Genomic DNA, 23,514 nt, shown 5'->3' on the forward strand with positions numbered 1-23,514 from the left:
GGGAATTTCAGTGATCTTTGCTGAAGAGTTAGCAGAAGGGAAAGATGGAAGATGACATGCTCAGGTCTTGCTGACTCTCTACATTAGGCCACACTGCCTTGTCCAAATGGCCCAGCCTCTTCCAGTTCATCAACCTCCCAAATTCTCTGAACCATAAGGTAGCTGGGAGTGCCTGGAAAAGTCATTTCATACTGATAGGCCCTAATATGAAGACGACAATACTTGCCCTTCCTACACCTCCAGCTACTACCATGGCCCCCCAGAGCTGAGTTGTCTGTAGTGACTTTTGAGATACTGATTTGCCCTCCTTTCACCAGCACAGCTGGCAGATGCCCCCAGCTGACCATTCTCTTTCTTGCCCTAATTGTGTTAATTCTCTCTACCCCAAAGGTTTCATTCCATGTAATCAAATGATCTTCTTAATCTTTGGCATTTGTCACCATCCCCTGGTTTCTTAAGAATTTATCCTCTGGGGGCAGCTAGGTGGCTCCATGGATAGATAGCCAGGACTGGAGTCAGAAGGACGTGGGTTCAAATCTGGCCTCAAACTCTGCTTAGCTGTGTGACCCTGGGCTAATTATTTAATCCCCATTGCCCAGCACCCTTCTGCTTTGGAACCAATACTTAGTATTGATTCTAAGATGGAAGGTGAGGTTAAAAAAAAACTCAGAATGTATCCTCTGCCTGTAGTGAAGGGGATATGCTTGGCCTCTTTATAATTTTTTTTTAATGGCATAATCTTTAACATTTTGGTCGTGTAACATTGTAAATTTGCTGTGGTGTATGGTGTAAGATGTTGGTTCAACTTAATTTCTGCCAGATTGCTTTTCCAGTAGTTTTCCCAGTAATTCTTCCCTACTAGGGAGTTCTTTCCTATGTAATATATGTTTTGGGGTTTATCAAATACCGGGTTACTGAGATCAATCATTTCTAAGTTTTCTTTGTCGAGTGCAGTGATGGGCAAACTTTCTAAAGAGGGGGCCAAAGGAAAGGAAATGCTCACCTGTCAGTCTGTTTCTAAGGTAACTCATTCTAAATTTCATTGTATTGTATCCTACTCGTATTTGTCAGATTAGGAGTAATGTCACATGGTCAGATAGAACATTTCAGGAGGCCGCATCTGGCCCTTGGCCCGTAGTTTGCCCATCACTGGTCTAGTCTGTTCCACGGATTGTTTTTTCTATTTCTGAGCCAATCCCAAATGATTTTAAGAATGTCTGCTTCATGCTGCAGTACAAGGTTCACAAGTGCTAACTGCCCTTCATTCCTGCTTTTTTCCCCATGATCTCCCTTTGTATTCCAGAGCTTCTCTTCCTCCCTATGAATTCTGTTCATATTTTGTCCAGGAGCTCACATTCTAATGAAGAAGACACCATGTACATAAATGATTCATATGAGACACAGGCAGAGATGGGTGGATGGTAGAATTAGATGGGAGGGCACTCTAGGGCAACTGAGGGGAAAGGAAGATCTCCTGGAGGGTACCTGAGCTTCATCTCTGATGGAAGTAAGGCTTTCTAAGAGGCAGAGGTGAGGAGAACATTCCAGTCCTGGGCAGAGCCACTTCAAAGGCAAAAAGAGGGGGCTAGATTGCCTTGTGTGAGGGATGGAGAATATGTCAGCCTAGCTTGATTGCTGAGCTCATGAAGGGGAGCAGTGGGCCAGAGAACAGCACCTCACAAAGCCTTTTCCTTTCAACCCTTCAAGGAAGGCAGGGTTTGGACAGGCCCACAAGCACTTTACACTTAGAGAAGGCTTTACTCTTCACAAAGCTATGCGACTGGGCAGTCAGAGAGAAGTCAGAGAGACTGGCAGATCAGGGGGTCCCTCTTACTCATGTTTTTGCCTTGAGTTGGCTCTGGAGTAGCTGGGAAGGACTGCTAACACACTGGATGACAGTTGGGATTAAAAATGACATGGAAAGATCACTGGGTTGAAATGAATGAAGACATTTAGGAATAAATATAGTCTGACAAGGGATCTAAAAATTAACTTTGTCAGCCAAAGATGGCGGCCCTGGGGCTGGATAAAGATTTGTTAAATGAGATCTGGTGGCTCTAATGGACCACAAGCCCAAGCCAATGATGAGGTATGGAGCCAAGGAAGTTAACTGTATCGTGGGTTGCTAATGAAGAAAGGCATAGCTCTCAGCACAGAGCTGAGGCCAGGCATGCTTGCCCTCTGCCCGAGAGATCTAGAGCACTCTGGTCAGTCCTGGAAAACCTATAGTTTTGGAAGGACACTGGTAGCTGTTCAGAAGAGGGTTATGTGGAAAGTGAAATGCGGTCGTGGTATCTGAGGATCATGACTTCTAGCACAGTGGCCTGCACAGGGTGGGAACTTGGTGAATGTTCAGCTGAACTGACCATGTGAAAGAGCCACGGGTGTATGTCCTGGAAAAGAAATCTGGGGGGAAGAGTGCCAGCCATATAGATGAAGCTGCCATATTAAAGAGGTATTCACATTGTTGGGTATGGCTATAGGGGCAGAACTCTGGGAAACAAAGAGGCAAGTTTAGGCTTGACGCCAAGAAGAACTTCCTAAAATTAGTTTCCCAAAGTGGAAAGAGCCACTGGGGCACAGAAGGGGGCATCTCCCTCGTTGACTATTGTGAAGTGAAGGCTCAACGATGAGCTGAGAAGGGATTCTTTTTAAGCTCGGATTAGAAGCCCACTGAGGTCCCTACAAACTCCGAAGCCCTTTGAGTCCTCTTCACTCCTTATCAGTCACACACAGATGGTCATGACTTCTTTTGATCAGCACCTCCCCTCCCATATCCCCTAGACCAGCGGTTCCCAAACTTTTTTGACTTCCCGCCCCCTTTCTAGAAAAAATATTCCTTAGCCCCCTAGAAATTAATTTTTAAAAAAAGTTAATAGCAATTAATAGGAAAGATAAATGCACCCTGGATCGCTGCAGCACCCACCAGGGGGCGGTGGCGCCCACTTTGGGAATCACTGCCCTATACCAACTCTTTGTTTTCACCATAACTTCAAGATCCTCCACCTCTCCCTGTTCTCCAACTCTGGGTTCCCTTCTCTTCTGACCTCTGAGTTAACCAGTTTAATCCACTCATCATTGGTTACTCTTTATTCTCTTCTCCTTAATCTTCCCTTTCTAAACCCAAGCCCTGGGTCATCTCCACCATCTGCCTTCTCCTGTTTCTCTTCACATGCTACTAAACATTGCTGGAGAAAGTCACCCAGCCTGGGTTCTCTACAAATTTAGGTCACTAAGTCTCAGATGGGTCCTGAATTTGCCGATCCCTTTGTTCTTTCTGGACTGACCATCTCTGGCACTCTTTGCATCAGCCGTTCCAAGTCTCTCCTCAGGCCTCCTGACCCCTCCCTCTCTGAGAGGCCTTCACCTTCTATTTGAAGGGAGAAAACAGAGGCCTTCTGTTGGGAGCTTCCCCTTTCCATAGTTCAAAGCCACTTTCTGTCATCCCCAACCTTTCTTCCTTTGCTTCATCACCGAGGAAGTGCCCCTGGAGCTCGCGATTCCTTCTCCTCAAGAGAACGCCAGCTCACTCATTTTCTGTATTTCTTTTATCTTTAATCTTTCCTTACTCATGGCATCCCTCTGCCTTGAAAAATTCAAAATCTTCACTTGGTGCTCTTGCTTTTCCCTTGAGGTTCTGCTACCAGACATCTCTTGTCTTGCAGGCTTTCAAACTCAGAAGAGCTCAAATTAAATTTGTAATCCTCCTTCCACTTCAACATCTCAATCCTGGAATCCTTCCTGCCCTTTGTCTCTGTCCCTCCTTCCCTTCTCCTTCTCTTGTTTTCACCTCTCCCCCACTCTCTCCTTCATCCCCATATCCCACCAGTTGTCATGTCTTATTGATTCTATGTCCAACCCGAGTCACACATTTACCCTGGTGTCTCTGCTCACACAAACGCTATCTTAGCTCAGGCCTACATCATGTTTTGTTTCAGTGACTGCAGAGCTCTTAAGGGGTCTCTCCCTCTAGTCTCAGCCCTTTCTAATCTGTCCTACCCTGGCCGGTCTCATTTCATATTCTTTCCCACCTTTCTGCCTTCTTCCTTCTAGTTCAACTGGCTGGCTACTTGGGCCCCATTCGTGATCTCCCGAATGTTCAATCACTTGGTCACATGTGTTCCCTCCTTCCCTCTCCCTCACATACAAAGCCCAGCTCAGATACCAACTTCCATGGTAGTACTGGCAGGAGAAGGCAGATGGTGGGAATGACCCAGGGTTTGAGTTTAGAAAGGGATGACTCAAGATAAGATTAAATGACAAGGGAATAAAGGGCAATTGATGATCAATGGATTAAACTGGCCATCTGATCATTCCCAAAGATGAACTTTTTCTTAGAAGTCTAAAGACACGGGGGCAGCTGGGTAGCTCAGTGGATTGAGAGTCAGGCCTAGAGACTTGAGGTCCTAGGCTCAAATCTGGCCTCAGACACTTCCCAGCTGGGTGACCCTGGGCAAGTCACTTGACCCCCATTGACCACCCTTACCACTCTTCCACCAAGGAGCCAATACACAGAACTTAAGGGTTAAAAAAAAAAAGAAGTCTAAAGACACCAAAGAGAAGACTGGCCCCAAACCACCCTCAGGCTCTGGTTTCCAGGATTACACAAGGAAACATTTACCTACTGAAGCATCTACTTGGGTACTTTTGGTAGGACGTGGGCAATTTGTTACTGCAATGCAAAGATTTAATGAAAAAGACAAAACAAATAGATGGAGACGGAGGTGACTGGATGGCCCCAAAGCACAAGGAACTACAGCTATTTGTTTTATGGCTTGAAAAAGACAGTAAGCTTACCTTCTTAGCAGAATCTCCTCGGGGTGAAGGACAAGAGGGAGACACTTTCATCTGTAAAAATGAAGGATGCTTTTGTTATGTTTCAGTTTTCTGTAACTAAAACTTAAGGAATTTGGTGTGAACTTGAGTAAATGAGATGAAAAAAACCTTCCCCATAAAGCAGTTTACACATTTTGTGTAAAACACAAATGGGTCAATGCCCATAGCATGCCCCGTGGAGCTCGAGAGATCAGATATCAGCAAAGGAGGAAACCTTGGAGTGTGAGACTCAGAAAGGTTTCAGTGAAGGGGCTGTAGGTTTGAGCTGGTTTGAACTTTTACTTTACGGACCAACAGAAAGGACAGTGGCCCCCATACGTGGTGGCCTCGGCTTTCAAAAAATAAAGACTCTTTATTGATACCTTTTGTTTTTACAATCAGAGTCTCTTTTCTAGATATATCCACTTTCCTACCCAACCCGCCCAGGGAGCCTTCTCCTATAACAAAGAAAAAGAGTTCTGCAAAATCAAGACACGAGGACCATGGCTGACAGCATGTGAAATGTATTGTATACTTGGTCCCCTACCTGTCCAGAGGAAGGAGGGAGGCACATGTCTTTACCTCTTCTCCGGGACTAAGACGGTTCTTTTCATTCTTGGCATGACCTTTTATTGGCTACCCGGAGGAATTTAGAAGATGCTTACCAAATTTTCAGATAGCATGGCACTGAAAGGGCTAATTAATGCCATAAAGGACAACCACGATTATTCTGCTCTCCATTTCATAGCATCTTTCTACTCGCAGTTACCACCCTAGCTGAGGCCCCAGTCACCTCCTAATTTTTCTTTGCCTGCAGTCAGTCCTTTCTCTGATTTGTCTTCCCTGGCTGCCTGCCCGTGTCATTTCCCTTTGCTCCCCAAACCCATGGCTCCCTATATGTCTTGAGGACAAAATCAAACTTCTCAGTGATGGCCTTGGAGACAGGAAGATGTGAATTAAAATTCTCAGAATACCAGTCCTTCCTATGTTAGTTTTCTCATCTGTAAAATGGGGATAATAGCCGCATCTGCTTCACAGAGTTGTGAGGATAAGTGAGATGTTATGTGAACAGAGCTTAGGAACTCAAAGCTCTGTAGAAATGTTAGCTATTGGGGGGAGGAGTTTGAGGGGGTGAAGGGGAAAGTAAAAACATGAATCATGCAACCATGGAAAAATTTTCTAAAAATAAAAAAATTAATTAAAAACAAAACAAGGGGGCAGCTGGGTAGCTCAGTGGATTGAGAGCCAGGCCTAGAGACAGGAGGTCCTAGGTTCAAATCCGGCCTCAGCCACTTCCCAGCTGTGTGACCCTGGGCAGGTCACTTGACCCCCATTGCCCACCCTTACCAATCTTCCACCTATGAGACAATACACTGAAGTACAAGGGTTTAAAAAAAAATCTAAAAAAAAAACCAAAAACAAAACAAAGCAAAACAAAACAAAACAAAAACAAACAAACAAAAAAGAAATGTTAGCTAGTATAACTGATCCAATCCAATAAACATGCCCCTACAGTACTGCCAGGCATTATGCTAACCCTTGGGGGGTGGGGATATACAATTAATATAAAAAAGACGGGGCAGCTGGGTAGTTCAGTGGATTGAGAGCCAGGCCTAGAGATGTGAAGTCCTGGGTTCAAATTTGGCCTCCAACACTTATTAGATAAAGCAAGTCACTTAACCCCCATTACCTAGCCTGTACCACATTTCTGTCTTGAAACTAATATATAGTAATGATTCTAAGATGGAAAGGGTTTGAAAAAACAAGTCTGCCTTCAAAGAATTCATAATCTAAAGGATTTTAAGTCACTCGGAAGCTTCCCACGATGTGGTCCCACCTCCCTTTTAGTATTTTTTTCCTAGGACTCACTGTCCATTCTAGTCCAAGTGGCCGCCCATCATCCATCCACACTGTCTGACGGCAGCCATGAATGCACAGTATCTCCTCCTTCTCACCTCTGCCTTCTGGCCAAGCCTTCTTTTCTGCAGATGCTGCTCTAGCCCCTTCCCTCATGAAATCAATGCTCTCTGTTTGCTTGCCTCTTCCCATACTTATCCATTCAGGAGAATGGAAGCTCCTGGAGGGCAAGGACTGATTTGGTTCTCTCTTCGTATCCCCAGGGCCTGCCTGGAGCAGGAAAGGTGCTTCATAAATGTGTGTGGAAATCAGGATTGAAAATGACCTTGTCAGGTTGGACCGCTGAGCTCAGATGAAAAAGCCAGACAGTTCTCAGGGATAAATATAAACATCTGGTACTTAAATTAAAAAGATAAATCTCATAAATGCAGGCTGGGAGAAGAGAGGGGAAGGGAAATGGCTTGGCAATAGTTCAAATGACCAAGGCCTTTGTTTCCAGGAGGCCCCAGATTGCTACAAAGCCACCACTCATCAGCTGGAGAAGCAGAAATCCGGAGCGCCCATCCCCAAGCCCACCACATCCTAAGCACACCTTCTCCCTTGGCTATTCAAGCTCTGGGAATAGGACTCAAATGTACACTCCCTAAACTCTGCATCAGAGACGGTCTGCCTGTTCCTTGTCCTTCGCTCCAATAGAAGATTCCTGAGTGCTTGCATTTTTATTCCAGAACTGGGCAAGCGAGGTGGCTGGCACATATGGAGCACTTACTAAGAGCTGTGCTCTCCCATCCATGTATCTATTCACTGCCTTTTCTATTACTCACAATTCTGATCCTTCAGGTCCATGATGTGGAGCGAGAGAGCCCACCTGGGAGACTGCTGGTGTTTCAGAAATGGGTTTGTGTGTAAAGGAGCAGTTGGGGATCACTCTGCGCCTTCCCAAAAGCCATCTGGCCCCATTCTCTTCTTATTCCAGCATGTGACCTCAGGGATGTCAGATCGTTGCTTATCAGCAGAACCAGTGCCAAGACCGTGCCCCAAAGTGTGAACGCAGTGGGGGACCCATCGCATTGCTTCTTCATCGAGCCAGTGTATACTTTTCCTGGCCGGGATTCTTGTAAGATGTGCTTGCAGAATCGCTTTTGAGGAGTCTTCAGAGTCTTCTGAGACATCTGGATGACCTTCTGTCTAGAGGGAAGCTCTTTTCTGTTGGGATTTCTCTTTGGGAGGTACTGGTCTAAGTTTTAGGCCTCAACTGGTATTGGTTAGTAACAGATTCCCGAACAAAATCATCTACGTAACTGCCTCAAACAAGAAGATGAGCTTAATCTTCAGTTCAATCAACAAACATTTATTGAGTGGGTATGATGTGAGGACAGCTAGATGGTGAAGCGGAGAGAGTGCTGGGCCTGGAGTCAGGAAGATTGGGAGTTCAAACCTGGCCTCAGACACTTGCTAGCTATGAGACCCGGGCAAGCCGCTTTACCTTGTTAGTCTCAACTTTCTCATTTGTAAAATGAGGAGAAAGAAACGGCAAACCACCCCAGGGTCCTTGCCAAGAAAACTCCAAATGGGGTCCCGAAGAGTCAGACACAACTGACATGACCGAACGACAACAAAAATGATGTGCCAGATATTGGGGGCAAGAACACAAAAACAAAACTGTCTCTACCCTCAAGTAGCTTACATTTCCCTGCGCAACAGAAACGCGTCCACAGAGATGTCAAGGCAAAGCATGTGCCTCGGCCTCGTGAAGGGAGGGGGCTGGTACTCACAATGGCTGCATGTCCACAAACTTCTAGTGAACAAGCCCCTAGCAGGAGGCTGTTTGCTCCAAACCTTTCAGCTACTCAGAAGATGGGGTCTGCTAGAAAGGGAGGAAATGGTTTGCTGTCTGGAAATTTTTTATTTTATAAACTATATACATATCATGTAAAATATGTATATATAGACAAGGCCTGTTAAGTTATAGATACACATACCCAGAGGAGGGAAGGAGTGAGAGGGGAAGAGAAAGAGAGGGAAGGGTGGGGGGAGAGGGAGAAAGAAGGAGGGAGAGAGGGAGGGAAGGAGAGAAAGGGGGAGAGAGAAAGAGGGAGAGAGGGAAGGAGAGAGGGGAAGTGAGAAAGGGAAGGGGGAGGGAGCGGGAGAGGGAGAGAAGGAGGGAGAGGAGAGGGAGAGAGAGAAAAAGAGGAAGAGAAGGAAGGAAGGAGAGAGGGAGGGAGAGAGAGGAAGGGAAAGAAGGAAGGAGAGAGGGAGGGAGAGAAAGAGAGGGAGGGAAGGAGGGAGAGGAGAGGGAGAGAGAGAAAAAGAGGAAGAGAAGGAAGGAAGGAGAGAGGGAGGGAGAGAAAGAGAGGGAGGGAAGGAGGGAGAGAGAGAGAGAGAGAGAGAGAGAGAGAGAGAGAGAGAGAGAGACGCTGGTTTGCTCTTCTCTCATATTTTCTTTTAAAAAGTTTTAATGATCTGCCTGTCTTTGACATACACTCATGTCTGGTTAGCTTTACTTCTTCAAGGGGAACCTCCTTTATAACAAAGGAAAAACCCAACCAGTTGAATAAGGCCCGTGTGGTCATCATATCTACTTGAACATGCGACAAAGCATCATGATCTGCTTTCTAATTGACTCAGATCTCCTTGCACTTTCTCATCTTTCTCCAGGGCCAGGATCAGTCTTCATGACTGCTAGCATTTCATTTCTTTTTATTGTTCTTTTCACTTTGTTAGGAGGAAAGTAGAGTGTTATCCTACATTAAATATATAATTTTCTAATTTCCTCCTAACAACTTCTGTGTTCTGGTTACTGGGGACACTTGTTCTCCCAGTTCTGCTCACTGCATTTAGCATCAGTTCGTGTAAATCTTCCTGCACATCTCTGGACTCCTCAGATTTTTTCTAGTCATACTATTTCATTACAGTCACATAACCTGGTTTCTTTTAGTCATTCTGCCAAGCAATAGGCATCAGTTGTTATCAGTTCTTTGCTATCACAAAATGGGCTACTCCGAAGACTCTGGTCCTTAGGATAGGACCTTTTTCTTTCTTTGGTCTTTTTGAGATACATGTTTTTGTGAAGGCAGAGGGGCATGAAGGCTTTTATGGAAAAGAGACAGAAGGTGGAGAGCTAAGAGATTGTAAACATATGGGGTTCATGAAATAGAGGATCATTGATTTAGAGCTGGAAGGGGTCGCTAGTCCTATCTGCTCCTTTCAGAGACAAGAAAATTGAAAACTGGGGAAGGTTTAATGACCTAACCAAGATCAAACAATGTGAAAAGGGTAGAGTCAGAATTTGAATTTAAATCCCCTGAATGAATTTAGCACTCTTTGCCCTGCTCCAGGTTCCCGGTTACCTCCTTATGTGCCGTAACTAAAATACTGTACATCATTCATGTACAGTTGAATTACTCCACTTAATTGTGTGGAATTTTGAGAATAATTATCATAATTTATTTTTTAAGGAAGACCTCTAGAGCATGGGACTCAAACCACTGTTTACCCAGATGTTCCCTGAGATCAGAGTCTGCAGATGTTTGAAGGAGCTTAGTACTAGAGCTCTGAGTCTTCTGGCATGCTCCAACCCAAACAGAAAGCTCAGTTTAAAGCCTAATGAATGTGAAATCTGTAGCCCTTTAACACCAATGAGTCAAGAGTCAGATATGAGGCTGGACAGCGAAGGTCCCAGGTAACTGTCAGGGAGAGCTCTTGTCTGAAGGCTGAAGCAGCCACAGAGGTGCTTGGGTATCCTCAAAAAGGCTCAATTTTCACTTAATGGGATTTATCTAGGAAACACCTCTGGATAATTTGAATAAAAATGACAGCAAGAAGCTTTATAGTTCTTATTATGTGCTAGGGACTGAGCTAATCACCTTACAGCATTATCCTAAGCGATCCTCACCATCAACCCTATTATTAGCCCCATTTTATAGTCGAGGATGCTGAGGCAGATAGGTTAAGTGGATTGTCTGACTTATATACAATAAAGGAAAAGATAATCAACAAAGACAGTACGTGTGAGGCTGGATTTGAATTTAGATCCTCCTAATTCCAGGCCCAGGGTTCTTTAGTGGCAGAATGAATGATAGATTTGACTGGGGAGAGATTCAAGGCAGGTAGGGCAACCCCTTCCAATCCTCCCAGCAGCTACTGCATCCAGGCATGAGATGATGAGAGCCGACACCAGAGTTGAGGCAATGTCAGAGGACAGAAGGGGGCGGACTTTGGAGAGATGTTGCAGAGGTGAAATTGACAGGCCTTGGCACCATATTGGATATGGCAGGGAGTGGGGTGGGAGCGGGTGGGGGAGCCATTAAGGATCCAGGATGACTCGTAGGCTGTGAGCCCGAGGGGCTGAGAAGAGAACAGGACCATCTTTGGTAATAGGGATGGTAGGAGAGGGGAGCATTTGGGGAATGAAAAAGAGTTCATTCAGTGGAGAGGAGTTGCATGTGGAGAGAAGCCATGAATGAGTTTTGGTAGTCAGGGGAAGTACCCGCACTGACAGCATCATAGAGCCAACCAATTATCTCCAAGAACTAAGAACGAATAGTTTATATGGTAGGTGGTTGCATTAGGCAACAGGGTGGGCAGCACTGGTCATCAGTGGTCTTCAGGAACTGTGGCTGTGTTGATCAGAGTGGCTTAGACTCTTTTGAGAGCTGGAAGACTTCCAAGGTTTTCAAGTCCAAACCCCTCATTTTTTAGCAGAAGGAAATGAGGAGGCCCAGGGAGGCTTCAGTGACATGTCCTGCAAGGTAGCATGCACCAGCAGGGGATTTTGAACCAGGTCCTGTGGCCACAGAGCTCGAACTCTGTGGGAGGTCAATAAGAGCATCAGAGTCTCAAATAGATAAAAATCTGAGACTCCTCTTTTGATCCCTTTTATGATCCATATCTTTTCTTATTGGAAAAACATTATAGCCTTCTTGAAACGCTTTAAGTTCCTAGCAAATCAGCAGTTACCGAGTTAACAATTTCTCTCCTTGATAATTAAGAAGCCTGAACTCCAAAAAATATATTACTTAGACAATCAAGGTCAGAACTGGACAAAGCTAGACAAGACTTTATCTGACCAGATGCAATCCTGTAAATCAAGAGTACAGGATTCAGTTATTTAGGATCTCTATGAAATATATTTCTGCTCCCAGAATTAACCTCCTACTAATTGGTTGGAATTTGGCCTTTGACCCTGGACCTATCTCTCTACTTTTTAGCCTTTAATGGGTTTTTGTATAATTTGTAACCCTTTCACAGCTGTGATTCTTTCTCTGTGTTCTTTGTGTGAAACCAGTATATATTAAACTCAAGACTCCACGGTAAGTTGGAGCAGTTATGAGCTAAGCATTTAGTCTGACTGTTCTCATTCAATCTGACGCCACTAAACGCCACTCAGTACCCCCAGAAATATAGAGCTGGTTCTCTATAGAGCTCTTTCCACTGGGCCAGGCGGCTGGTGTCATTTTCCAAAGGCAGCCCAATCTGCTCTCCTATCCAGTTCTGAGTCCAGTTCATCGTCTCCTAGTTGTGTTTGAGTGGAGACACCATAAAGAATCCTAGAATTTGGAAGCAAGAAGGGACCAGGCTGAACTCTTATTTTATAGATGAGAAATCTTCTATAGAAGATTTGGCTAGAACTTGACTTGTCTGATCAAATGCAAATCTTTGTTTTGTAAGTGGGGCCAGAAGTGATTAAATGATCAGCTAAATAACCATCGTGGCATTTCCTCAGTGCTCAGGGTGAAACAGATAAGCCCCTCAGTCCTGTTTCCAAAAAGTTTTAATAGTCCTTCCCCTTGACCCTGAGAGCAGAGCTCATGATGAATGGGATTTTCTACCGTCCCCAGGCAAGAAGCTCCAGGTGGGTAGGCTGCTTCAGCCTGGTGTTCTTTGGCAACCTGGCCTCCATCTGCTGACTCCCTAATCACCAACCCGTCTGCAACCAGGTGGCTCCAGGTGGCATGCCTTTGGCCTTCAAGTGGTGCTAAAGCCCCCGGAGATGGACGAGGTAATCCCAAAGCACTTTCTCTGACATCAATAAAAAACGCTGGCCTCTTAGCTCTTCTGAGTCCGGAGACAGAGCCCATGCAAAGTCCATCAATCTTTGGCTGCTCTGTATTTTTTTTTTTTTTAAAGAAATTTTGCTGCTACCAGGCACTGAAGCCTCACTTCTCACCATATAACTTTCCAGCCAATGTATTTATAATGGGGAGTATCTATTTTTAAAGCAGAAATATCCTCCCCCCCCAATCCAGGCACTGCACTAGCATTCCTACTTGGCTACATAAATGTAAAGTAAAACCATAAATTAGCCAGAACAGGAAATAAAACAAAACCAAACCAAACAAGCAATGTACAACGGATCGTTAGCAGAAAATGATGACTGGTGGGTATAAATAAAAGATCATCTACTGAATAAATAATTACTTTGAGGAGCTCAATCGTTCCCAGTGAATAAGATTTTCAAAAAATATTCACCAAGAAAAATGTGATTTTTTTTTTCAGTTGGAAAACCTTGGGCAAAATGGGAAAACAAAAGCAACCTTTACCACCAGAGGGAAAAAAAACCCTCCCTCCATTTCTCTATTAGTTTCTCTTGCAGCTGCTAAAGGAATAATAAACTAGCCTGCCGGCGGCTGCCCAGGGCTGTTTCCTCCCCAGAGCTGTCCTCCCTCACTGGCTCTCATGCTGCCTTTGGGGGAGAAGGCAGTTTTTTTTATGGGCCTGATGGAGTGGGACTTGGGCTGTTAAGCCACCTTGTGATCCGGGCTGGTCTGCCAGATGCCGAGGCGATATCATTACTGCTCAGTCCTTTAGGACGATTGCATTTTGAGCCAGGAGGGACTCTGAAGATCATCCGGTCGACTCCCTCATCATCAAAGTAGACAGTTTTTTACTGAGACACTCGACTCAATTACTTTGTCAAAGAGCAAAGAGATGAACAGCGTGGGTGTTTCTGGCACGTGACAATGCAGGAGGCACTGCGTGCGTGATATAAATTAATTTTATTTTTATTGTACAGAGAACTGATTTCTTCTTAAAGGGAAGGCCATCAAGGATGGCAATTTGCAAATATTTGTAAAATAGGGAAAATGCTCCAATGTAGGTAAGGAGAGTGTCATGAGGATTAAATGAAATCGTGTCCATGATAAGCGACAGAATTAGCAAACCATCTACAAATGGCAGCTACTGCTGTTAATATGGCTCAAATAAACATTCCTAAAAGAGGAATGCTAATCTGGCATTTGGAGACTGATGCCCTGTTTTCAAATCCCAGTCCAATCACTTCCTTCTGGTGTGACCTTGGGCAAGTCACTTCCCCTCTAAGGAGGGGGTTGGATCAATAATTGATTACTCAATTGACTAAATGACTCAGAAGTTTTCTCCCAGGCCTAGATCTATGTCCTCCAACTGCCCCCAATATAAGTGTGCCAGCCCATGCCAGGCTTGACAGTAGAGCAAGAAGCTTTGTGAATAGAATTGGGAATGCTGGAAGAAAACAGGCAGAAAGAAATAACCAATTCATTGAGCCTTTCCAGTTGAATCTGACTTGCTGATGGCTGGGTGTAAGCTGTCCACCTGTGGAGAGGGGCCTTGGGGTGGGCCAGGGAGACAAGCACAGGATGCCCTCGGTTAGGTCTGAGCAGAGACGCTCGGCTCCTGAAGCCCCAGAGCTGCAGCGTCCGTCCTCTGGGCAATGGTCCTGCTGGAGGGCCATGTGAGGCTTCTTCCTTGGCTGCTGGTCACTCTGTGCACACTTCTAGGCCTGGCATTGAATGAGATCGCCAGTGGCTGCCAGCTGGTCACATGAGGGAAGGGCATCATTTTCCTACATAACTGCCGGCTCTAGCCTCCTGCTGGGCAGGCAGGGAAGGGCGCGGGGAGGAGGGGAGCTGCTTGAGGGCGAGGATGCTTCTTTTATCCTCTCTGAATCAGGCCTAGCATTCAAGTCCCACGAGATGAGGTGGAGGAGTCTGCTGCCAGGCTGGGCTTCTTCCATTGTCTCTGGCCGCTGTATGTACCAGTCAGAGTGGCCCTGGCTGGGGCCAGCCGGAGGAGCCCTGGGCTCCGAGGCTGCGGAGGAAGCTGTCCCCAGGCAGGGGTCAATAAGAAGGACAGCGAGAGGAAGGGGAAAGGCAAGAGCAAAGCTGCCATTTTGTAGGCTTGAGCCCAGGAGAGGGAGAAGGACTCACTCGGGGCGTAGCTAGCTGTGGAAATGTTTACAGTGCAGAGGACGGTGACCGGCTTGTGACTGGGCAATGGCAATGGCTCCCCTGCACGGAGCGGCGTTAGCGCCCGGCTGGCCCCTGGCACACCTCACACAACAGTGGAGGGGCCGCCCGCCTCCGTGACATTTGCAAAGCAGGCCGAGGCTGAGGCCGGGCCAGGCAGGTAAAGCCTGGAGGCGGTGATGAAATTGCTGGGATTTTTAATGTTGGAAAACGCCTCCATCCTGGTCCTCAGCCTTTTGTGATCATCTCCCAAGTTCCAAGGGGCAGCCGTGGGCAGGAGGCTAGTGGGGCAGCGGGTAGGCCCTGGGGCTGCACAAAGACCCAAGCTCAGGTTTGAGCTCCGACACTTTCTCTGACCCTGTAGGTATGACCCTGGGAAAGTCACTGAACTTCTGTCTGGCTCGGGTTCCTCGTCTGTGAAATGGGGACAATAAAGGCCCCCCTCCCCCCCCCGGGTAGTTGTGATGGTAAAGCATTGGGCAAGCCTGGCAGGGCTACGTACATGTGAAACTCTGCTGAGCCCCCTCGGCTCCCCAGAAAGAGCTGCTCTATGTCCGCCTGTACAGATGGGTCCTAGAAGAGGCACTGCCGGGTCCCAGGGCAGTCCTTCGGGCACAGTCCCCAACAGCAGGGACAAGGCATTCCTGCCCTCCCAGCAAGGCACGTCACGGGGTCTCACCTGGGCCTGGGCCAGCTGTCCTTTCTTCCTCTCAGAGGCGCTTTCACTGAGCTTCCCCACCTTGTTGCTGGAATTGCACCTGTAGCACGTCCACCGGGCCTGGCCCCCCGTCCCCACGGAGCACTCCTTGTTGAGCAGGCACAAGGAGTGATAGAGGTGGCCACAGCTGCGGGGCAAAGGCCTGTGGTCAGCCACTTGGGACACACTCCGCCCCTCAGACCCGCCAGAAGCCACCCTGGAAGGTCCCACTGATGGCCCACCCTGGGGGGAGTCTCACCATAACTGTCTGCCCTCCTTGCCCCCCCCCCCACTTGCTCCCTGACCTAAAGACCACCGGCCTTCCTCAAGGCAGGGAGGCCTAGACAATGACACCCCCCGGCCCCGAGTCATTTCACAGCAACGTATTTAGGGAAATGGCTATGAGATCTCCTGGGCAGGAATGTGCCTGCCCTCCCCCAGTGAGGCTTGGCAGGGAGGCACCAGGCAGCCCTGCCATGGTCCTGGAAGAGAGGTTCCCTCGGATGGCACAGCCCGGGAAATCTGAAGAGATGGGTGCAGGCCTGAAGCAATGTCAGACGACTGGGAGGAAAGCGGGCCCTGAGCAGCGGAGCCTTCACGGGCACCCCCACCTCTACACTGCTGCCCAAAGGGATCCCCCTCTGGGGCCGGGGGCCCGTTTCTGGCCCTGAGCTCAGATGGTGCCAGGGCCCAAGGGCTGGACGTGGGGCCAGGACACTCTTACTGAGGGGCTTTGGGCTCTCTCCTTCCCCCATCACTGCCCCCGGGGCTCCTCCCATGGTCCCACACTGCCCACTAGGGAGGGTGGCAGCTCGTGAGACACGCTGTGCCCCCGTCCTCCTTGGTGTGGCCTCGCCAGCTCCCCAGACGTCTCTGGCCTGGGTCGAAGCCCCGGGGGGTGTCGCGGGGCACGGGGGTACCTGAAGACGATGATGTCATCGGCCACCTCCTGGCGCCTCTTGTACTGCTGCAGGCAGATGCAGCAGTAATCCTGCTTTGGGTTCAAGCCCCTGGTGACCGATGCTCTCAGATTACAGAGTGACCAGTGCAGGTCATGGTTTAGGAGGCTGGTCGTTGTTTCCAGGAGAGTCTGGGAAGAGCAAGAAAGGAAATGTGCCCACCAGGTCGCTAAGGGATGGCAGAAAACACAAGGAAAGCCAACAGTCTCCTGCCTTAAACACCAGGGAACTCCCCAAGGAGGAGTCACTGGGAGGAAGCCCGCGGGGGCCAACGAGTACCAGGCCCGAGAGGATGAGGGAGAAGATGGTGGGTATGTGTGGGGGGCTGGCTGGGTGCCGGCCCTCGTCCTAGGGCTGCCCCCTTGGCCTCTCCCAGTGACTATGGAAACAGGAGGAGGGTCTGACTCCACCCCTCTAAGCTGGAAAAATGACCTTGGGAACAAGATGTCTGCGATGGAGCATCCCCTGGTGGAGGGAGGCTCGCTCCCACCTTCGGCTCCCCGCTTTCCTCCCTCCCAAGGAGTCACCGACTCCGTTTCCCCCGGGCCTTTTCCATGAAGCAACAAAAGTCAAATCCACGGAGATCCCGTCTATCCCTCAGGGCTCTCTATGGCCGGGAAGTAGCCAAACAACATCATTCTGATGCATAGCTGGACTCTTCACTTAACAGATGAGGAAACTGAGGCAAATGGCGTGAAGAGCCTCTCCCAGGATCACACAGCTGGTGATCCCAAGTGGGGACATGACAAATGACTGAACAACCACCACCCGGGGCACTGGGGGATTGCTGGGGAGGAAACACTCCACCAGTGGCCGCTTGGTAGCTGAGGGTCTCAGCCCCAGAGAGGACAAGCAACTTGCCCAGGGTCTCACAGCTCAAACAGTGGATCAAGGGCGAGGAGCCCAGGACTGCGGAGAGGGCCGGCCCTGGAGTTTCTCTTCAGATTGGGTGTGAATGAAGCATCTAAAAGCTGCCACCCACCAAAGAACACTAGCAAAGGCCTCCATCCAGGCACTAAGGACAATGCTCTCCTTTGGGCCTTGACTGCCAAGTCTGGGACTTCCTGAGAAACCGGCCTCATATGACCGAGCTGAGGGAGGGGCTCCTGTGATGACCAAAATCGAGGAGGAGTCACTGTGGGCAGAGCATGGACTTGCCAGGCTCAGGCTGCCTTTATGTTTTGAAAAGATGTCATTTTGAATTTTTGAATGTAAAAAATTTATTTGTTGGGTGCAGCTAAATGGAGCACAATGGATAGAGAGCTAGGCCTAGAGTCAGGAGGACCTGGGTTCAAATTGGGCTGTGTGACCCTGGACAAGTCACTTAACCTCCACCGCCTGGCCCTTACCGTTCTTCTGCCTTAGAATTGATACTAAGACAGAAGGTAAGAGTTTGAAAAAAGAACCTTTCATCAGGTTTTCCTCTGTCACTGGGGGTTTCTCAGGCCAGTCACTGTATATAAACCATAGGAAAACCCAAATGCAGACGGTTTAATGAGAACGATTGCCCTCCTTCACACTCATTTTCATTCCACACAATAAAGACTCAGCAGCCAAGTCTGTATTAAAAAACAGCCCAGCTGAGGTCTGTTCCTAGGGTCACCGGACAGCCTCGGGAGCCTCGGGCGGCGTTACCTGTTCATAGCTGAAGGTATCCAGCATTCCCAGGATGAGCCCCTGGATCTCTCCGAGTTGTCCCCTTCCATAAACCGGATCCTACAGGAAAACAAAAGACCAAAGAAAGAAGCAAAGTTAGTTTGAGCATTTCCAATACTTGATGAAAAACTGACCTTGTAAGAGGGACAGGGAAGACGCCTCTAGGTTTCCTTCTCTTCTGCAGGCTGTGTATGTGATTCCCCCCCTCCCGCCCCCCAGTTATAACCTTTCTGGTTGTCTTAGTGATGCCGTCCTGATAGTTCCCTCTCCCCGGGCTGCCCCATACTACTTCCGCCCAGATCTCTAGCATATTTTAAGGTCTGTGAGGGAAGCAAATATATCTTTTGGCATTTCTATCCCTTCTAGCACAAAACACTATCGAAGAAGGCTGAGGAATATGGAATTCTTGTCTTTGAAGTCTTCCTAGGCTACTCCCACTGATAGTGGGTTTGTGCCCTGGTTTCCTCTCCATTTATCTTCCAACTGCTGCAGACTCGTAGAATAGGAGAAGGCCGCCGTGTCCTGGGATTTCAGCAAAGTATTTGGCAAAACTACCGAATCCTAGTGTTCAGAGCTGGGAGGGACCTTTGAGATCATTTAATCTAACTTTCCTATTTTACAGATGAAGAAACAGAGGATCTTATAGGTTAAATGACTCTCCCAGAGTCATCTAGGCATGGGACAGAGTCGAGATTTCACTAACGTTCCTCTCGCTATATATCGTGCCCTCTCTGATGCCATCATTCCCGACAGAGAAGATGGAAAGATCCAAGAGAGTTAATAGTCAAGTCAGGTAGATTTAGGGCTGGATGAATGTCCTGACCCACAGCAGTGTGGCTTTGGTGCACTCACTGTCCTTGGCCCTGTTCAGCCCACTCTCTCAAACCACTTCATTCAAACACTGGTTAGATACCTCCTATGCGTCTAGGAACCCGGATTCCTGCGGGCTGGGCTCACACTGACGTTTGTGGGGCCCAGTGCGAGGTTCTGGAAAGGAGGTCGCTGCTGACGGCTTAAGCAGGCTCCTTCCTGAAACTCCACTCTTTAGGGCTTCCCTCTGTTTATTCCCAACGTCCAACTTCTTTGCTCCTACTGCTGAGACACTGAATGAAGTTGTGAGGCTGCTGCCGGGATCTACCCCACATCATATCTAAAGGGGAGGCCCTCCCTGCTCGTCTCTGCCTTTCCAAATTCCTATTTTCCTTCAAGGTTCGTGGGTCTTCCCTGGTCTGACCTTTGCCCCCATCACACCCATCCTTTATCATACTTCTCTATATTAATTTCACACTCTTCTCCCTCCACAGAATGGGAGCTTCCTGAGGGAAGAGACAGTCCTTTTCCCTCTTGGATTCTTGTGCCAAGCACACAGACAAGGTGCCTGATAAATATCTAATGTATGCATAAATAAAAGACTGCAACCCAATAGTGTATGCACTGGCAGCTTACATATCTAATAGGACCTTGGGTTGTATCAAGAGAAGCAGACAGGGGCGCTGGGAGATCAGTGGATTCAGTCAGGCCTAGAGATGGGAGGTCCTGGGTTCAAATCCAGCCTCAGACACTTCCCAGCTGTGTGACCCTGGGCAAGTCACTTGACCCCCATTGCCCACCCTTACCACTCTTCCACCTATAAGTCAATACACAGAAGTTAAAGGTTTAAAAAAAAAAAAAAGAGAAGCAGACAAATAGGGACAGTAAGGTGGCTCAGTGGATAGAGAGTCAGGCCTACAGACAGAAGGACCCAGGTTCAAATGTGGCCTCAGGCACTTCCTCTCCATGTGATCCTGGACAAGTCAATTAACCTCAAATGCCTATCCCTTATTGCTCTTCAGCCTTGGAACCAATAATTAGTATCAACTTTAAGATGGAAGGCGAGGGTTTCAAGAAAGAGAAAAAAGAGAAGAAGTAGCATCCAGGACGAGGGGGCAGGCAGCTGCCTCGGCATGTCGGGAAGGACACAGAGAAGTTATCCACAAGGAGATGCCCAGGTCATGGAGCCACTCTGAGAGGGCCCAAAGGAACTGGGGAGGCCTATTTTGGAAGAGAGAAAACCTGTGGCAGGTGGTGGAGTGAGCAGCGCCATGCAGGAGGGGAATGAGACTCGTTTTCCTGAGGAGGGAGGACTCACGGAGCATCTGCTGGGTACGGTGGGAAGCTTTGCAGCAAGCAGGACTCCAGAGCAATGTCTCCAAACTGCCAGTAAAACCTGCTGCAAGCTTCCTTTCCAATCTGGGCTCATTTACTTCCTTATAAATTACCCCCAGGTACAACTGGTCTAATAATTAGTGGACATTATCAAGCTTGTACCGAAAAAATTATCTCCAAAAAGATGAGCTAAAGATGGCATCATATTTCATCCTACAGGCATAAGGGAACCCGTAGCCTTTAGCAAGTGGCTGTGGGACAGCCTGGCCAGATGATGCTTTTGTGGGGAGGGTGGTTGGAAGAGACACTAGAGGCAGGGAGGCCAAAGAGGAGGTTGTGGCAATGGTCCAGGTGAGTGGGGATGAGGCCTGAGCTGAGGCCTGAGTTGGGTTACGGAGAAGAGAATAGATAAGGTGGCTCGTGAATGAAGAACGGCCCAATGTGGCCAGGCTTTGGCACTCTCAGACTGGCTATGAGGAGTGAAGGAGAGAAAGGACACACACTGGGTGACAGGAAGGCCTGTAATGCTTAGGACACAGAAAAGGGGGTCTGGAAGAAGGGGAGTTTGTTTTTTTTTGGGTAAGATAATCCAATGAACTCTGTAATGCTTCCACAACCGATTTCTGTTGCCTGTGTGTGACGTACTCTGTCCCAACTCAAATGAAAAAAGGGGGGCAGGGAGGGATCTTCCTCATTGATCACTGCCCCAGTGCATGTGATCTGCCCTCCAAGGGGCATCTGGGCATCAGGAAGCCAGGATCAGGGAGAAGGGAGGATCCTCCTGATGGCATTTGGGCAGCTACAAGTTTTAACTGTCCTGACCAGCTGATTCTAGCTCAGGAGGGGAAGTGGAAGCTTGTAGAAAGGAGGAAATGGCCAAACTGGGGGAGTCTGAGCAGATGTAATGGGGACAAGCCCCACGACTGGCTCCTAAAGGCAGAGGATGAGACGACTCAGTGACTGCTCAGGGCCAAGAACGGCCCCCACTTTGGAGACCACTGATGTAGAGAGCTAGGAGCCAAGCACAGTTTTGTCTGTCAAATGAATGTCTTGACAAATAAATCTGGTCTTTTGGCAAAGCATCGGCAACGAGCCCAGGATCTCAGAAACCCATCGACAGCTCACCAACGAGGCTGCCTCTCTCTAGCACATTTAGAAGCTGGGCAGTTGGAGATGATAGAAAAAGGGAGTATTTCAAAGGTTAAATTCTGGAAAGGAGAAGATGTTTTTGTAGGTCATTTCTATATTTGTCAGAACATTCTGCTTCGGTAGACATTGGCAAAAGGCAACATCAGGAAAAGTGCCTCCCGTGGGGACGACGTATAAATTATGGACGGCGGCAGGGCGCTTGGGCCTTCCAGCTCAGCGGGTGCTCAAACCACACCATGTTCTTGCTCCAAGATGTCAGAGAGAATCCTGAGCGGGGGACAAAACTCCGGAGGGTTCTCCCAAGCATGTCTGTCAACTACAGAAAGTGCCTCCCCCAAGCACAGAAGAGGGCCTTTGGAGAAGGCATCTTCCAAGAAGGCTCGGTGGGTACAGCGCTGGGTCTGCAGTTAGGACGACTCATCTTTCTGAAATCAAATCTGGGCCCAGCCACTCACTAGCTATGTGACCCTGGGCCAGTCACTGAACCCTGCTTGCCTCAGTTTCCTCATCTGTAAAGTGAGTGGGAGAAGGGAATGGCAAACCATTCCGGTACCTCTGCCAAGAAAACCCCGGATGGGGTCACAGAGAGTTGGACATAACTGAACAACAACAATTTTTATACATCCCACCCCAAATCTTTGGGCAAGTTACTGAATCCTGTTGGCCTCCCTTCCTCATCTCTAAAGTGAGCAGGAAAAGGAAAATCTCGTCACTTTATAGGCAGCATTTCTTTTCTTTTCTTTTTTTAAAAAATCCTCACCTTCTGTCTTAGAATCAATATGAAGGAGCAGTTCCAAGGCAGAAGAGCAGTGAGGGCTAGGTAGTTTGGGCTAAGAAGAGTGTGAGGCCAGATTTGAATCCAGGATCCCTGTCTTCAGCTTTGGCTCTGAGGGTTCCCCACCTCCACCTCCTCTTCAGTGAGGCCCTCACAGCTCCACCTCACTTGAGGCTGCCCCCGGACCTCCTTCCTTACTGTTGCCTTCCCTCCCCCTTTCCTGGGGCCGCTCTTCAGCTCCTTCACCTCTTCAGTGACTCTCCCACTTTCCCGGGGTCTGCACTCTGACTTGACCTCCTGCTAGGCCAATCCCTAAGCTCGCTCACCCAGCTGGAAGGACAAGCAGGACTTTGAATCACTTGGGTCGGCTTCAGATTCATTGGATCCCCCTCCACCAGGCCCAATCTTCGAGGCTCCAACCCGCGCTGTGGCTGCTATGGGGACATGGGCTCAGCCCCCCTTCCCTTCTCAGTGTTCCGGCCTTTTCCTAACTCTCACACACAGCCTCCTTCTCCATGGTCTTCAGCCTCTGCCTTCTCATGAGCCTCCTGCCTCCACGTGTGCTTGGCTCTGCCGAGGCAGGAGACCCCCAATATCTAAATCTCTTGCCACATAGCTTCGATCTCCATCTCTCAAAGGCAACGGATGACTTCCTTATGGTTAAGTTTAATGTTTATGCGTCCTTGTTTTAATATACCTTCTGTCTGAATCAATACTATGTATTAGTTCCAAGGCAGAAGAGTGGTCAGAGCGAGGCAATGGGGGAGTCAAGTGACTTGCCCAACTTCACACAGCTGGGAAGTGTCTGAGGCCAGATTTGAACCCAGGATCTCCACTCTCTGGGCCTGGCTCTCCATCCACTGAGCTACCCAGCTGCCCCCATTTTAATACTTTTTGTTGGGGGGCAGCTGGGTGGCTCAGTGGAACGCAAACCAGACCTAGAGATGGGAAGTTCAAATATGGCCTCAGAAACTTTTAATCTGCATGACCCTGGGCAAGTCACTTCACTCACTGCCTAATCCTTACATGGTTCAACACAGTGTTGATTCTAAGAAGGAAGGGAAGGGTTTAAAAAATGGCTTTAGTTTTTTTTAAAATAAAAGAGCGCGATTCAGTGGGAAGTCCCAACGAGAGACTTTTCTTATTTAGTGGCATCCGTGGAAAGGAGTTATTGGTGTCAAAAGGCCAAGACTGAGACTCCAGGGTGGAGGGGGCCTTCGGGGGGGGGGGGGGGTT

The 23,514-nt window shown here is 48.3% G+C and overlaps 1 protein-coding gene across 1 annotated transcript in view; it reads right to left on the reverse strand.

Moving 5' to 3' along the window:
* The window catches only part of VPS8 (VPS8 subunit of CORVET complex), a 118,138-nt gene that overhangs the window by 20,356 nt on the left and 74,268 nt on the right, over positions 1–23,514 (reverse strand). Inside the window, exons 22-25 of the mRNA XM_044673221.1 lie at positions 18,189–18,269; positions 16,515–16,684; positions 15,577–15,742; positions 4,798–4,848 (exon numbers count right to left, since the gene is read on the reverse strand). Of these exons, the coding sequence (XP_044529156.1) occupies positions 4,798–4,848; positions 15,577–15,742; positions 16,515–16,684; positions 18,189–18,269 (468 nt within the window). The remainder of the gene's footprint in view (positions 1–4,797; positions 4,849–15,576; positions 15,743–16,514; positions 16,685–18,188; positions 18,270–23,514) is intronic.

Source organism: Gracilinanus agilis, chromosome 4 (genome assembly GCF_016433145.1).
Source record: "Gracilinanus agilis isolate LMUSP501 chromosome 4, AgileGrace, whole genome shotgun sequence".
Classification (NCBI taxonomy): Eukaryota; Metazoa; Chordata; class Mammalia; order Didelphimorphia; family Didelphidae; genus Gracilinanus; species Gracilinanus agilis.